This window comes from Aphidius gifuensis, linkage group LG4 (genome assembly GCF_014905175.1).
Source record: "Aphidius gifuensis isolate YNYX2018 linkage group LG4, ASM1490517v1, whole genome shotgun sequence".
In the NCBI taxonomy this organism is placed as follows: Eukaryota; Metazoa; Arthropoda; class Insecta; order Hymenoptera; family Braconidae; genus Aphidius; species Aphidius gifuensis.
Window position 1 is genome coordinate 1,347,695 of NC_057791.1, and position 16,211 is coordinate 1,363,905.

Below are 16,211 nucleotides of genomic sequence, written 5' to 3' on the forward strand. Positions count from 1 at the left end.
CACTTATTTTTAATATATCAACAAAATATTTTAAATTAATATTTACATTTTTTTTTCTATTTAAAAATATTTTAATATTTTTCATTTCATTATATATTTTCTTTGATAAAATTTTATATTATTTTTCTTCTTTTGTATTACTCCAAAAATAAATTCTTTTTTTTTTTTTAATTTTAAATACCACAAGCAATAAATATTAATTTAACAAAATTATAAAAATTATAAATTTAAAATATAATTTTGTAAATATAAATAATCAAAAAAAAAACAAACAAAAATTCATGTAAAATTACTCCAAAAAAAATTTTTTACTCCAATAAAATTAAATATATTTTTTTTAATTAAAATATAAAATAGCAAAAATAGCCATTTTGATATAGAAAAAAAAAAAGAGAAAATAAAAATATATATTTGAAGCCATTGCAATAGGGGAAAACATTGGTCCAATGCTTTTTGCACGAGGGTGGAATATTGTGGGTGTGGGAGAGTTGAATCGAAATAAAAAAAAAAAAAATAAATAAAGTGTATTGAGGGGGGGTCCATTGCAAAGAAAGCCATCGATCGATCTGTTAATCGAGTGGGGCATTTCCTCAACGAAGACTGATTATCATTATCCCACAAGTTAAAGCTAGAAAAAGGCGGGGATTATTATTTTTTTTTTTTTTCCTTGATTTACCCCTGTATGTTTTATTTTATTTTTTTTTTTTTGGCTCCCTTCGTGATATATAAAAACTTGTGTCGACCATTTCAGTATAAGAATTATTCTTTATTTTGTATTGCGATAGTAAAATATATTTTTTTCTTTGTTTTTTCTTTGACCTCAGTCGTTGTCTTTTTTGTCCGATCGATATAACTTTTCTTATTATTTTTCATTTCCTTTTTGTTTTTTTTTTTTTAGACACAAAAATATATTTATTATTTTAATATATTTTTTTTTTTTTTTTTAATCTTCACATAGCTCTTGTGCTAAAAAAGAAAAATATTTTAAATTAAACTTGTTGTTATTTATTTATTTTTTTTTAAATTTTAGTCAATTTATTTTAGTACTTAAAATATTTAGAAAAATATATTTTCTAAAAATTATTGTATTATTTATTTGTTTTTTTTTTCTTTTCCTTTTATTATTATTATTTTTTTTTGTTTCTTTCTTTGATCGACATCACTCTTTTCAATGATCGAGACCTTCGTCTTTTCTGCTCCAACACCACCATCACCACCACTACCATAAAAACTAAAAAAAAAAAAAAAGAAAAAAAAAATCTTGTCTTTTACACGAAAAATGGGAAAAAGTCGACAGTGTTGAACTCGTTATTTATGGGCCTCTGCATGGGTTGATTTTACAATGACAAACTTTTCAAGAGCTATGCTGGAAGGGGGCAAAGATAATGAATAGAGAAATAAATAAAAATCAACAGAAAAAAAATAGAATACTTATGTATCATAAAAGAAAATAAAGACACGGTAGCTTTGCAAATTTTTTGAAATACACCAAAGTGAAGGTCTTCTTCGTGAAAAAAAAAGAAAAAAATAAAAAAAAAACTATAACACGACCATATTTTTTGTTGCTCCGCTTGAACACTTTTATCTCTCCTTTTTTTTTTTTGCTCACAAAAAGTTTTCAAACTACTTTCTCGTCTATATTTTCTTTCTAGGAATCGGAAAAGGTCAATTGACGAAGACCAACCCCTTTTTTTTTCTTTTTTAACAAAAAAAATATGAAAAAAAAATTTTTAAATTATGAAAAGATTCAATGCATAAAATGTTACAATTTTCCAAAATTTTTTTCCCGGCTTTTGGAGTTTTTTTTTTTATATACATACATATTTCTTTCATTTTTTTTTTTATTGTATGTATAATCTTTGGTCACAATGGGTCCAGCAAATAAAGGAGAAAGGACCCCTTTTTTTTTTCATTTTTTCGATTTCACCTGGCGCGGTCAAAAAACTTTAGATCCTTTTTTTTCAACATCTGCATAAAAAAATTCATAAAAACATATTTTTTTCATCATACACAAACCTTTAACCTTTTTTTTTTTTTTACTTTTAGTCTGAGTAATTTCAAGTGGTTATAAAAGGCCTGGAACGAAAAAAAAAAAGGGATAAAATAAAAAAACAAAAATAAAAATGCGAGCAAATTGGGAACCTGCTGATCAATCTTCAGCGCATGCAGCACAACAACAAATGATTTATCAACATGGTTTGGCTATTTTAGAAGCTGCCCGAGAACGTGCTTTTGATACTGGAGCCACAAATAATATGAATATTTCTCGCAAACTTGTGGTGAGTAATCCAAAACAACTTGCATCATCCCCTTTTGCATTTTACCCCACATAAATATCTATCCAATTGTCTGTATCTCCCCCTAGTCACAATAAAAAAATATAAAATGCCGCGGAGTCCATTTTGTTGATAGCCAAATAAAAAAAATAAATTATATAACAATTTTTTTTTTACTTATCTAATTTATAGAAAAATGAGCCAGTTGATGATAATAACACTGGTGTAACACCAGAAAATTATAAAACAACATCATGCTCACCAGGAAGTAGAAATTCATCTGCAACTGGTACACCATCACCAGAATCATCATTTGATTCATGTATTATGACACCAAATCTTCCAGTTTACACTGATCGCGACATGTTGGAACATCAACAAAGACGATTTGCAAGAATGAGTGTACATCAACCAATGGACCTTGGTGCACAAAATAATCATGAAAATGTTCCAACTAATTATGGTTCTTCTGCTGCAATAAATAGGTAATAAATTGTCATTATTATTATTATTTATCTATTGTAAAAATTTAGCATTGGTTCGTCAGTCTAATTCTAGGATCTAAGTAATTTTTTTGTTTATTTAATTTTTCCCATGTCGGGCAAATATTTTCCATGTATATTTACCGTTAGAAAAAAAAAAACAGCATGAAGAGGATTAACTTTAATAGAGTTAAGCTCACCGTGAAATTTTTTTCTTTTTTTTTCGTATTTTCATCAGATTTTTGACTGTCGGATGCGTTGTAATTTGTAAAGCGACTAGAAAGAATTAGAAATGTGTTTTTTCTTTATTTTCCTTTTTTCTATGAAATACTTTTGTGTTTTATATATTTTAACTTTGTCTGTGTCTCGATGAACAATAGCAAAAGTTAAATGTGAAATTTTTTTTTTCCTTTTTTCTGTAAAAAAGAAAATAATTTGAATACAAAGAAAAAAAGAATAAAACTTTGGGAAAAAAAAAAAAAAAAGAAAAAAAAGAAAATGTATAATTCTAAAAATTAAATTTACAATTAATGATAGAAAATTTTATTTATAAAAACTAACTGTTATCTATTTTAATAATGACTTACAGATATCCATATGCTGGAGCTCCAGGTGGTGGTTATTTTTCAGTACCATTTGATTCATACAAATACATGAATGGTTCACAAATGTTTCAACAATTGAGTCTTCAATTGAGTCCACATTCTGGTTCACAATCAAGTCGTCAATCATGTTCTCAATTAAGTCCAGAATCAAATTCTCAATTAAGTCCAAATGAACAAAATAATTCAGAATTACAAGCTGATAAATCTGATGATTTTGATAATGATAATAATCAAGATGAATCTGATAAAAATATAAACAACAAAAGAAAAAGAAAAACAAATGAAAAAACAAAAAGTTATAGTTGTAAACGTTGTGATTATGTTGCTTTATCAAAACTTGATTTTTGGAAACACAATGCAATTCATATTAGACCAGAAAGAAGATTAGAATGTCCAAAATGTCCATTTGTAACTGAATTAAAACATCATTTACGATTTCACATGGATAATCATAATGGTGCTAAACCATTTAGATGTGAAGCATGTAATTATTCATGTGTTAATAAATCAATGTTAAAAAGTCATGAAAAATTACATTTAGATATATTACAATATAGATGTGCTGATTGTACATTTGCTGCAAAATATTATCATTCATTAAAAAAACATTTAAAAAAATTACATCATAAAGCACAAGTTATATTAAATAGAGATGGTACACCAAATCCATTGACAATTATTGATACATATGGTACACGTAGAGGACCTAAACAAAAACCAGTACAAAAAAAATCAACTGATGATAAACAAAATGATAATCAAAATATTGAAAAACAAATTGATAAATCATTTGATAATGAAACATTTAATAATCAATTATCATCATCAACAATAGCATCAACATCAACAACACCAGTAACAACATTAACAACACCAGCAATAACAACAACACCAATAACACAAGTTAGTCCATCAATACAAAATAATTCAATAACAACAACACCACAAATGTCACCAGCTGAATATGTCAATCAACTTGCTATGATTAATAATGCATTTCAAATGAATCCATTATTAACATTAAATCATTATATGAATAATGCTTTTCAAAGAGACAATAATTTTATAACAAATGAAGAATATGCTGAAAAACAAATTGGTAATTTACAAAATAATTTATTATGTGAATTAGCTAAAAATATTAAAAATAATATTGATAATAATAATACAAAAGAAAAAATAGATGATGATAATGATCATGCTGATGATGTTAATGATGATAATAATAATTTAAATAAATTAAATGAAATGAAAATATCAACTCCACTTGATTTAAGTAAATTAGAATCATCACAAATTAATGATATTAATGAAGATAATATTTTATTGAATGAAAATATTGAATCATCACAAAAACAAATTGATGAAATATGTAATAAAAATGATGATAATATTCAACAACAAAATAAACCATCTGGTACAAGAAAACGTAAAGGTAAAGCTGTTAAATTAGTTGTTAAAAAAATTAATGAAGAAGAATTTAATGATAACAATGAAATGCCAAATAAAACACCAAAGTTATCAAATGAAATAATATCAGTACCTGATAATAATAAAAAAATTAATATAACTGATAATAATATTAATAATGAAAGTACTAAAAAAAAATTTACCTGTAATTATTGTGAAATTTCATTTGTTAAAGAAGTTATGTATTCACTTCATATGGGTTTTCATGGTTTTAATGATCCATTTCATTGTAATTCATGTGGTAAAAAATATGAAGATGATGTATCATTTTTTCTTCACATTTGTCGTTCTGAGCACGCGTAATAATTTAAATTAATTTTTTTTTTTTTCCATAATTTATTTACGCGTTCTAGTCATAAATGTTATCCCAGTAGATTCTGTGAATTAAACAAAACAAAATTAATAAGGGTGCAATTGATAGATTTCTTTACCCCTTTGAATTGTAGAATTAATTTTTTTTTCCTTTTTTTTTTTTCTTACCTTTTATGTCAAAGGGGAATTATTATATGAAAAAAAAAAAAAAAAAAAAAAAAGAAATTGTATATTATTATTATTTTTTTTTTTCTTCTGCTTATGATAAACAAAAAAATAATGAAAATTAATTTGCATGATAGTTTATCATGATTAAACTATAAAAATATTGTATTTATACATTTATTATCAATTAATTTTTTACATTTAAATTGTGAATATTGTCATATGTTGATAAATTATATGAGCAAAAAAAAAAAACATAAATTTTACAGCAAAAAATTGCTTGAAATTTTTGCTGTATTCTATTTTTTTTTTTTTTTTTGCTACTATTCTCTGATTGGTAGTCTCGTGATTTGCCGAGGGTATTTTTTTTTTTTTTTTTTTTCATTCCATGCAGGGGGTGTGAACAAGGGTGCTATTACGCAAGCGCATTTATTTGTTGGTGATTCATTTTGGAAATGTGGGATGGTTTTTTATTTCTACTCTCAATTTAGCCAACAAATGGTGACGCAAATTTTTTTTTTTTTTTGTTTTTTTTTTTACTCTTATTCTCTTAATATTATAAGCAGAAGAAAAGTATATCTAAAAAACGAAAAAACATATAAATTATACATAAATATAAATGCAAAAAAAAAAAAAAAAAAAAATTATAAAATTATATATAATTATAATAAGGCGAAAAAACATTAATAGAGATGACCGATCAGGCGATATTTTTCTAAATGAATAATTAAGAAAAAACGAAAAAAAAAATACAACTGTATTTTTTCAATTTTATATGATAAATACATTTTTTCATTTTATCAAGAAATTAATGTAAATTTTTTTTCAATTATTTTTCGCATAAAAATAATTGATAAAAATATAATAATGTATAAATTTTTATAATAATTATTTGTGTATATCTTGCGTTGATATATTTACTTCAAAATTAAACAAATAATTTTTTTTTTTTTTTCAATTAATATTGAGCAGCTAATTAATACATTAATCTGAATACTTATAACTTGATTATCATCAAGTTTAATTTTTTTCTATTGCTCGTAATTGAGTTATAATAATATTAATAATAATAATTAATTGAAAATAAAAAAAAACAACGTCGATTTGTTTTATATAATTGTAAATGCACGTTGTAATTAATGCACGTAATTAATAATAATAATCATGAAATTGTAATAATTGTAATAATTAATAAAACATAAAAATTCAAAAACCATTTTGATTAATTGAAAAAAAATAAAAAGCAAAAAATTATACTAATAATTTTTATAAGAATAAATAAAATAGTAATAATAAAAACGAAAAAATGAAAGTGAATATATTTAAAATTGATTTTTGAATTTTTGATAGTCATGTGGTTTGTGTATTTAATAAAAAATTAAAAATAATAAAAAAACAAATATATATAAATTATATATTTATCTAAAAACCAAAATTATATTAATGGCTTTTATTTTTTTCTAACTCTACTAATTTTTCATCTATATTTCTATTTTTTTCAGAAAATTATTATTCATTTATTTATTAATTTTAATAATTAACTTGACACTAATTATTTTATTAATTACTCTCTTATTTTCTACATGTTATTATTAATTTTTCATATGAAAATATTTTTTTTTTTATTTAACTAATTTACATTTCTACTTGTCAATATTAATTTCGAATCGAAATAAAAAGCCAAAATTAATATTGACAACTGTAATTAATCTATGAACTTGCCAAGTACGTCAAAAAAAAAAAAAAAATAGAAAAAAACGCTTTTAAAACTTTGAGGTGTATTTATCCATCACCATAAAAACAATTAATTATTTTCATCAAATAAATATACCATGATATATCTTAAAAAAGCATATTTAAAATTTTCTCTTTTCGAAATAATTTTTTATCATCATATATTAATAATAAATTGAAAATAAAAAAATTGCGATATTTGTTTTCTTTGAAATATACCGAGATATATCTTTTTTTTTATAAAAAAAAAAAGAAACATTAAAATCTCATCTCAAAGTAGGGAAAGCAAGGTTTTTTTCTTTTTTTTTTTTCTTTTTTTTTTCAACATCATGTGCATTGACGCACTCGGCTCATAACATCCATGACAAATACATTTATTAATATATACGAATGACACGATTTCTCATGGTAATTTCATTGAACATAATCATCTACTTGTTGAATAATCAAAAAAAAAAATCAATTAATCTCTCAAGATTCTTTGTACAAAAAAATATCTAGTAATTTTTCTTTTATAATTTGTCATATGATGATTTAATTTAAATATTATAAAATATATATACGAAAATAATAATAATTTAATTTTCAATTTCATTGTCAATACGACTGCTGGGTATTCCAGTTTTTCCTGTCCATGGATATATTTCAGGACAAGGTTGGCATGTTTTCATATATCTAACTCCACTTTTGTGCCAAAGATTACAAACTTTTCCATTGTTACATCTCTTGGGTCTGTCCTATTTATTCAAAAAGAAAAAAAATCAATTAGTTTATTTCGATGCGAAATAAAGAAGCAAGAAATAAATTTATATATTGTTCATTAACGTACTGGATAATTGCAACCAAATGGCTCAAATGAATTTAGATGCTGTAATGGTGTTGGATTTCTAATCCATTGAAGAGCTTGCCAATTAGTAACAACCCAAACATCATCCATGGCAACAATTGTATCAAGAAATGATATAAATCCTTCTTTGTGATGAGGTTGAGTAAACCAAGCTGCATGATAAAATAATCCAAATGGTGCTCTTAAAAAAAGGAAAATATATTTTATTAATTTATCAATGCAATTATAATTTAATATTTATTTATTTATAAATTTTTACCTGCTTGTTGTATAATGTCTTTCAAAATTTTTAATAAGCATTTTATAAACTCCATCAGATGTTGGTGGATTACTACAAGCATCACCCATTGAACATCTTCCACCATTTAAATCTTGCCACATAACCATTGGTACTTCCCAAAGACCAGGATATGATCTTGTTGGACATGGTGGTATCATACAATCATGAAATAATTTATAATCAAGTGTATATGGCCAACTTGGTGGACGATTTTCATATATTGGCATTGATGAATCATAAGTAAAATTTGCATCCCATAACATTTTAAACATATTATTACCTCCAACCTTAAATTAAACATTTAAATAATTAAAATTTATATTTTTCATATTATTATTTATTTAACTTACAGATAAGAATGGTGCTCTCATTCCTCTGACATCTTCCAATTTAACACCACCATAAGCAGCAAGAATTTCACGTTGTCCAGATACTTCTCTTGCCCATTTTCTTGCCGAAAATTGTTCACCAAAACTATGTCTACATAAATAAATATTTAATTAAATATTCATCTGATTATTTAACTAAAAAATTTTTAAAATAAAAAAAAAGAAATCGAAGAGCACGAGGCTATATATATTTAAATAAATTTAAAACCAGGACAAGCATATTTTATATTTATTAACAGAGAAAATAAGAAAATTTTTAGATATAAATTATATATTTTTTTGTTTATGTTGCAAGCAAATGATAACGAGACGTTTAAAGCTCGCTTATATATTAAATTTAATAGATAAATATTGATGAGTTAAATAATGATGATGATTATATTTTTTATACTTACGATACAGTATGAGAAGCAATTTCATGACCACTTGCATAAAGATTTTGTACTTGGCTGTAGTCAGTCCATTCATGTGATACATAAAATGTTGATGAGATTGGACATCCATTTGGATTTTTACGTCCTTTCTCAAATAAATCAGCATACAAGCCTTTGTTCAAATCATTTACCGAGTCATCAAATGTAAGCAGTACAATTTGTGGTGTTTCCTCTGGTCCAAAGTCACCTACAGGGATTTATTGTATTTTTTTTTTTTTTTTTTTGTTTTACTTTTTTACATTTATTATTTCAGGAATATTAAGATGATTGTGATATTTTTTTTTATAATGATAAAGAATCAGAGATAAAGAAAAAAGAGATAGAGAGAAAGAAATAAAAAATAAAGAGGTAGGTAAATTCAGTTCTATGGAACCCAAAGTCCACCTCCTGGGGTCATTGTTTTCCGGCATTTAATATACCTTTGCATTTCACTTGAAACTGAATTTACCGTTTGCCAAAAAAAGAAGAAATTTAGTTAATTAATTGAGCAATTGAAAAATATAGTTTACTGATTTTTTTTTTTCAATTTTTAATAATTGTTTTTATAATCAGTTTTTTTTTGCCAAGCAGAATATTTAATTAAAAAACAAATATATATATATTTTCAAAGCCTCGATACTCGTCAATTTTTTAAATTAATATATGACGAATATTATAAATCGAGGACTTACGAGACAGTGTGTGATGCAAGTTCATGTCCATCAGCATAAAGATTTTGTACTTGTGTATAATCAGTCCATTCATGTGATACATAAAATGTTGATGATATTGGACAACCATTTGGATTTTTACGTTCTTTTTCAAATAAATCTTCATACAATTGTTTATTTAAATCATTAACAGCATCATCAAATGTTAAAAGTACTATTTGTGGTGTTTTTTCAACTGGTATTCCACCTAATTATCATTTATTATTTTTTTATTTTTTTAATTATATATAAAAGATAAAAAATATTTAATTGTTTTTTCGTTAATTAATTTCTTTTTTTTTTTTTTTTTACTTGAAATAATTATAATATACTTATTAAATGACAAATTTAATGCTGTTATTAATTTTAAAATAGGAAATGCGAATATACCTAAAACTTTCGCGAAAACAATTATATAATTATAAAATACAAAAAAAAAAAAAAAAATTTATCAATTCAAATTTTTATAAATTTATCAAAATATCGCGATCATATATATATTTTTTTTTTCACGGTCGTAAAATTAATTTAAATAAATATATTCATTAAATTCAATGTCTAAATTACACAATCGCAATATATATGTGCGTAAAAAAAATTTTAAAAAAAATTCGAAAATTTATTTCGTAACTACTTTCAGATTGATAATAATTTTAAATTTAAATATTGTCTTTTTTTTTTCTCCCCGCAATAAATGTTTTTCTTTTTTTAATATTTATTTTTATTGCTGTTTTTTTTAATATATATATAAATTTTTTTTTTCCATTTGTATGCACATGAGAACATTCACAGGACAACTTATAACGGAGCAATTCGCGTATGTACATTTGTGGTTAATTTTCACTTTCAACCACTCGTCATCGTAATGCGTGTTTATAACATTAGAATCGGTGAAAGTATAACACACTTCAATATACAATCGACATGTGTATTATTATTTTTTTATTTTAAAATATTTGCCTCATTATCAAGTTGCTTCTCTTGTTATATTATTTTATTTTCTATAGCTGACTCATTGTTTTGGATATTGTTGCCAATAAAATGTGCAATAATAAAAAAAAATATTAAAAAAAAAAAAAAATGAAAATAAATTTCTAATATTTGTATAATTATTAACAATCCTAAAATTATTAATTTATAAATTTTTCATTTGAAAAATTAATTACACATCGAAATCTATAATTTCGAAAAAAAAAAAACAATATTTCGAAATTTCGATTGATCCACACAATTTTTCTATAATTATTATACAAAACTGAGAATTTTTTTTTTCTTTTTTTTTTTTTTCATTTTGCTCTCATTTCTTTTTTTTTTTCTTTCTTTCTAATTTATTTTTTTATTTGAGAAATTCGTTCAGGTAATGAGGATCATTGTGAATACGCGTTAGTCCCTGAGGACTGTCTCGAAAAAAAAAAAAAAAATCAAAGGTAAAAAGAATAAAGGAGAAAAAAAAAAAACTAAAAAGACATAATATATAAAAGATGACTTACCGGGAATATCTGAACCCCCACAGCTACAGTCAGGAAGTAGACAAACGTCCTTGCGACATTTAGCTGCTGGTTTGTCGACAGTTGGAGTTGGATAAATTGGTGCTGGTCTAACTGCTGGATGTCGATAGATATCAGCAAACTCCTGAGCCTTGGATACAATTTCCATCGATGGTTTCAAGGTGGGTCGTTGACGTCTGACAAAAAAAAAACCATAAATAAATTATAAATTTCTTAACATAAAGAAACATTAATTTAAAATTAATTAATACAAAAAATTATATAAAAAAAAAAAATATATATATTAACGTATAGTTATTCAATCAAGTTGATCATATCAAATGTGATCAACAACACACCCATTTTTAATTGCACATGTTTTTTTTTAAAAATATTTTATACATCTAATTAAAGACACTTAAAAAATAATCATTATAAAAATTTATTACACAACTAATAGTAATGCAAATCAATCATCCATAAAGATTATAAATTTGATATAAAAAAAATACTGTTTATTAAGAAATTTAACTAAAACACATTATTGTTCAAGGATATACCTGTGGATAAATTTCAAAGAAAAAAAGAAAACTTATTTTCAAAAAAAAAAAAACATTAAAATATACTTACGGAGGTGCGGTTCCTCGGTTGACCTGAGGTTTGCTACGGCTGAAAAAAAAAAAAAAAAAAAATATATATCAACCAACATTACTTATTTGTATTCTATTTTCTTTTGTAATATAGATAAAGAGAAAAAGAAGAAGGAGAAAAAAAAGCATTAAAAAAAATGATTATCGAGCAAATGATGCTAAAAAAGATGAAAGCGAAAATAAAAATTCTATACAAATGTCCAGGGTGAAAGTAGAAGAAAGAAAGAGAGTGGTGTTGAGTGTTTCAATTTTATTTTGGGCCTGTTACATATATATTTTCTTTCTTTCTTTTATTGTTGCGTATTGTATGCGTGATTTAAATAAAATTAGGTCTCGGTCGAGGTAATAATGTTGACAAAAATAAAAATAGAAAAAATTCACGTATATCATTCAATTATTAAAATTGAAAGTTATACGTTAAAATTAATATTTATTAATACACACCTTTGTTGAGTCACAGTATATGGACGTTCAGTAGTTGTTGTTGTTGTTGTTGTTGTGGTTGTTGTTGGTGTTGTTGTTGGTGGTATTGTTTGTGTCAATGGTTCATATGTATCAGTAATTGCATTGGGTGTTGTCAAAACAATTTGATGATTATGAAGTCCATTTGTTCTATAAATAATTAATTAAAAAATTATTATAATTATTTTAAAATAATATAATTACAATATATAATATTTACCTAAATGATTGTTGGCCATCATTAATATGAAATTTATTTTTATTAAGTTGTCCCTGAAATTTAAACAATTTATACATTAAAAATAAATTTAATTAAATTTATAATTTAGTTAATTAATAAAGACTAACTTGATTTTCATAAATGTCATAGTAAGATTCAGTAACTTGTTGATTTTTTTGTTGTGGTTGAGAATAAGCATTTGAATTTGGTGTTACTTGTGCTATTCTAACATTTTGTTGAGGTGGTGGTGGTGGTGGAAGTGAAACTGATTGATTAACTGAATATTCTCTGTAATCTGTAAATTTATATTTAAATATTATAATAAATATTTTTATAATTTTATTAATTTAATATTTACCATCATCTTTGTAAATTGACACATCGTCATCATAAAGTGTGTAATATGGATAACTCTCTGGATCAAAATAAGCTTTAGAAATAACTGGTGTTGTTGGAGTTGGAATAGTCGTCTTTACAATTCTTGGATTTTCTGATGAAATTGATCTGCAAATAAATATACACACATTATTTTATATTCATTTGACCTTTTAAATATAAAAATTTATCATCAAGGTGTTAATGTATTTTTAAATTATAACTCAATGTTTATCTTGTATATTATTATTTTATTCTTTTACCTGTAATGGTTATCCACTTGTGCACGAGTATTTGCAACACTATCTTTTTCTCTTTCCTAAACAAATAAACAAAAAAAAACATAATTAATTTTATGCTTAGTTGATAAATATCTGTGCGTAAATAAATAAAGAAACGCACTCAATAATTTGCTAATAAATATTACATAAAAAGAAAGATATTTTGATTTAATAAAAATCGAAAAATAATTAAATGAAATATGAAATTAAGTAACGATTGTAATTTGTCATAGTAATATCGGTAATTTGGATTTTAAGTTTTTTTGTTTTTTGAGGAGGAAAACGTCTCATTGTTAATATACAACACTTTTTTTTTTCTTTTTGAAATTTCCCAGTCAATTTGTCACAATTTGTCAGTTAATAATCACAAAAAAAAAAAAAAAAAACCACTTTTTTTATTTTGCGTTAACAACATTCAGGTCTTCATCATTGTTTTTTAATTTTTTTTTTTTCATGTCTACAATCAGTCTGGAAGTATTCCAAAGAAGATATGTTAAGACAGTGTGGTCTCAATGACTGCAAGAAAATACAAAAAAGTCAGCATTAAAAGAAGAAGATGTTGTCCAAGTAGGCCATATAGATAATTAATTAATATTATCTTCATAGGGTGTTTCTATTTTTTTTTTTTTTTCTATTTCTACCAGTTCTTATGAGTATGTTAATTCTTTTTTTTGTTTTTTTTAATTTTTTTTTTTTTCAGTCAAAGAAGTTCTTGATGTTGATGGAAGATCAGAGGCCGATAGAGGAAGTCAAGATGCCGTTACAGCAACGTTGTGATGACTTACGAGTGTCGAAATCCGTCTGGTTGTTTCACGATGTCGTTGACGTGGAAACTGGACACCCAAAAAGTTGAATTGATTACGAGTTGTACTACTATTGATGCTTGTTGTTTTTGTTGTTGTTGTTGGCTCTGAATCTAATCGTCGACTTGCTGTTGGAGTTATTTCATTTATATCCACTTGTTCATTCAGTTGTTGTTGTTGTTGTTGTTGTTGAGATGAAATTTCTGGCTTAATTGTTGTTGTAGTAGTAGTTGTTGTTGGTACTGTTGTTTCAATATTTTTATCACTTTTTATATAATTTTTTTTAAAACTTGGCAATGTTGTTATTTCAATAAATTTATCAATTGAACTTTGTGTTGTTACAAAACGATGATTTTTCATAAATGGTGTTGCTAATATTTCATTTTTTTCAACTTCATTTTGATCTTGTAATTGTGCAACAATAAGTGCACGTTTATATGGACTTAATGTTGTTGGTATATCATTTAAATCAAATGAATCTTGTATTAATTTACGTGAATTAATATAATATTTTTTTTGTTGATTTATTTGTGGTGTTGACATACGTAATGGTATACTTATACTTGTACCAAATGTATCTTTACCAATTTGATCATAATTATTAATTGGTCTTTTACGAATAATTGTTTTCATTGTTACTGATGACCATTCTTTATTTTCATAGCTATTATCTGTATGATGATATCTTTCACGTCCTCTTTGTCCAATTCTTGTTTTAATTCTATGACGATTTTTTGATTGATTTTTTAATAAATTAATACCATTATCATTATGCTCACCATCAATATTATTATTAGTATTTTTTTTTGATGTAATTAATATTTCATTTTGTTGTTCTAAATCATCAGCAATTGTTGTTGTTGCTGATGTTGTTGTTGTTGTCATTGGTTTATCATCATCATCATCATTATTAATATCATAAAAACGATCAATTTTAATTTCATTATTTTGTTTAATATCTGGAATAATTGTTGTTAATTCTGGCACAATTGTTGTATCATAATTATATTTTTGTGGTAATTTAAATGGTGATGGTGAGCTAACAATAATAAAATTACGTTTTGTGGCATCATGAAATTCATAATCAGTGTCATCAAATAAATATGATTGTTGTTGATTGTATTTAACACTATTTGACGATGATGATGTTGTTGTTGATGGAGATGGTGGTGTTGGTGTTGATGATGATGATGATGATGATGAAGGTGGAGGAATTGTATTTGTCGTTGTCGTCATAATTGTCGTAGTACTAGTCGTTGTCGAACTCGCGCGTTTATCGTTATCTTCGACAATATTATTTCCATATGAGACATCAGACGATGGTGACGTGATGTAATCATAATGAAGTGGTTGCGATGAATGCGTTGAACTTACGGATATGATGTTCCTCCTGAGTCCATCTCGATCACGTTGTACTTGTCCAATAATTGATTGTTGTCCACGATGTACACGTTGTTGACGATCACTTTCAATTTCACTTGCTGGCTCGTACTCATCATCCTGGTATGTTGTACGTTGTAATTGTGGCTGTTGACGATTACGTGATTGACGATCAGTTATTTGGGATGATATTGAGGAAGATGGTGATGATGATGTTACCTGTGAACGTTGACTTGGACCACGTTGTGATCCACGTTGCTGAGACTCTGCTTTTGCAGACCTGCAGTTTAATCAATTTTATATTATTTTTTTTTTAAATTAAACATAAACAAATAAATAAATAATTTGCAAAGTAATGTAAATCCCATTGTCGGTATGATTAATAGAAAAATAGTAATCAATATCTCCTTGTTTAATTTATTTAATATAGCAATAATATTTATAAAAATTATTGCTGATTAAGTAACACAATCAACTTGAGCATTTTTAAATATTGAAAATAAATTAATTTAATACTTGGCCTAATTTTCTATACATGATATTTTTAAAGACAATAAATTAAAACATCTCCATGATTCATCAAAAAAATATATATAAAAAAATCATATATTTTTTCTCCAACTGCAGTATATAATTTAAAAGTATTAAAAAAAAATATTAAAATAAAAAAGACATTAACATTCATCACCTCAAAAACTCTCTGATAATAATAAGTAATAGTAAACCTCAATTTCCACAAGCTCATTACAATGACACTCTTAAAAAAAATATATATATAAAAATAAATTAATGATATTGTATAAAAAAAAAAAAAAAAAAGTATATACACAATTTTAAATGTTACAACTTTTTTTTCAAGTAATAATATTT

The 16,211-nt window shown here is 24.6% G+C and overlaps 2 protein-coding genes across 6 annotated transcripts in view; one reads left to right on the forward strand and one right to left on the reverse strand.

The window, feature by feature from the left end:
* The first annotated feature begins 2,541 nt into the window (after positions 1–2,541).
* LOC122853689 (protein hunchback) lies at positions 2,542–5,265 on the forward strand. The gene is made up of 5 exons (XM_044154106.1): positions 2,542–2,761; positions 3,348–4,170; positions 4,322–4,329; positions 4,416–4,462; positions 4,838–5,265. Exons 1-5 carry the CDS (start codon positions 2,604–2,606, stop codon positions 5,134–5,136), a joined length of 1,335 nt encoding a protein of 444 aa, XP_044010041.1. The 5' UTR covers positions 2,542–2,603; the 3' UTR covers positions 5,137–5,265.
* Positions 5,266–5,664: 399 nt separating this feature from the next.
* Positions 5,665–16,211, reverse strand: part of LOC122854353 (putative uncharacterized protein DDB_G0291812) — a 42,636-nt gene continuing 32,089 nt past the window's right edge. For 2 of the 5 annotated variants that reach the window (XM_044154896.1, XM_044154898.1), the window contains exons 4-16: positions 13,944–15,621; positions 13,141–13,196; positions 12,861–13,006; positions 12,631–12,797; positions 12,503–12,555; positions 12,265–12,432; positions 11,801–11,839; positions 11,174–11,367; positions 8,956–9,181; positions 8,522–8,651; positions 8,151–8,458; positions 7,874–8,072; positions 5,665–7,781 (exon numbers count right to left, since the gene is read on the reverse strand). In XM_044154896.1, coding sequence (XP_044010831.1) covers positions 7,623–7,781; positions 7,874–8,072; positions 8,151–8,458; positions 8,522–8,651; positions 8,956–9,181; positions 11,174–11,367; positions 11,801–11,839; positions 12,265–12,432; positions 12,503–12,555; positions 12,631–12,797; positions 12,861–13,006; positions 13,141–13,196; positions 13,944–15,621 — 3,523 coding nt within the window. In that variant the 3' untranslated portion in view covers positions 5,665–7,622. Of the gene's footprint in view, positions 7,782–7,873; positions 8,073–8,150; positions 8,459–8,521; positions 8,652–8,955; positions 9,182–9,665; positions 9,892–11,173; positions 11,368–11,800; positions 11,840–12,264; positions 12,433–12,502; positions 12,556–12,630; positions 12,798–12,860; positions 13,007–13,140; positions 13,197–13,943; positions 15,622–16,211 lie in introns of all 5 variants that reach the window. The other 3 variants (XM_044154899.1, XM_044154897.1, XM_044154901.1) reach the window with 3 other exon arrangements.

Excerpts from the sequence above, each read along its gene's own strand:
- LOC122853689 (XM_044154106.1), top strand. The coding sequence starts at position 2,604 with ATGACACCAAATCTTCCAGTTTACACTGATCGCGACATGTTGGAACAT. Across the intron at positions 2,762-3,347 it reads TCTTCTGCTGCAATAAATAG|ATATCCATATGCTGGAGCTC; the intron begins GTAATAAATTGT and ends AATGACTTACAG. Across the intron at positions 4,463-4,837 it reads ATATGCTGAAAAACAAATTG|AAGAATTTAATGATAACAAT; the intron begins GTAATTTACAAA and ends AAATTAATGAAG.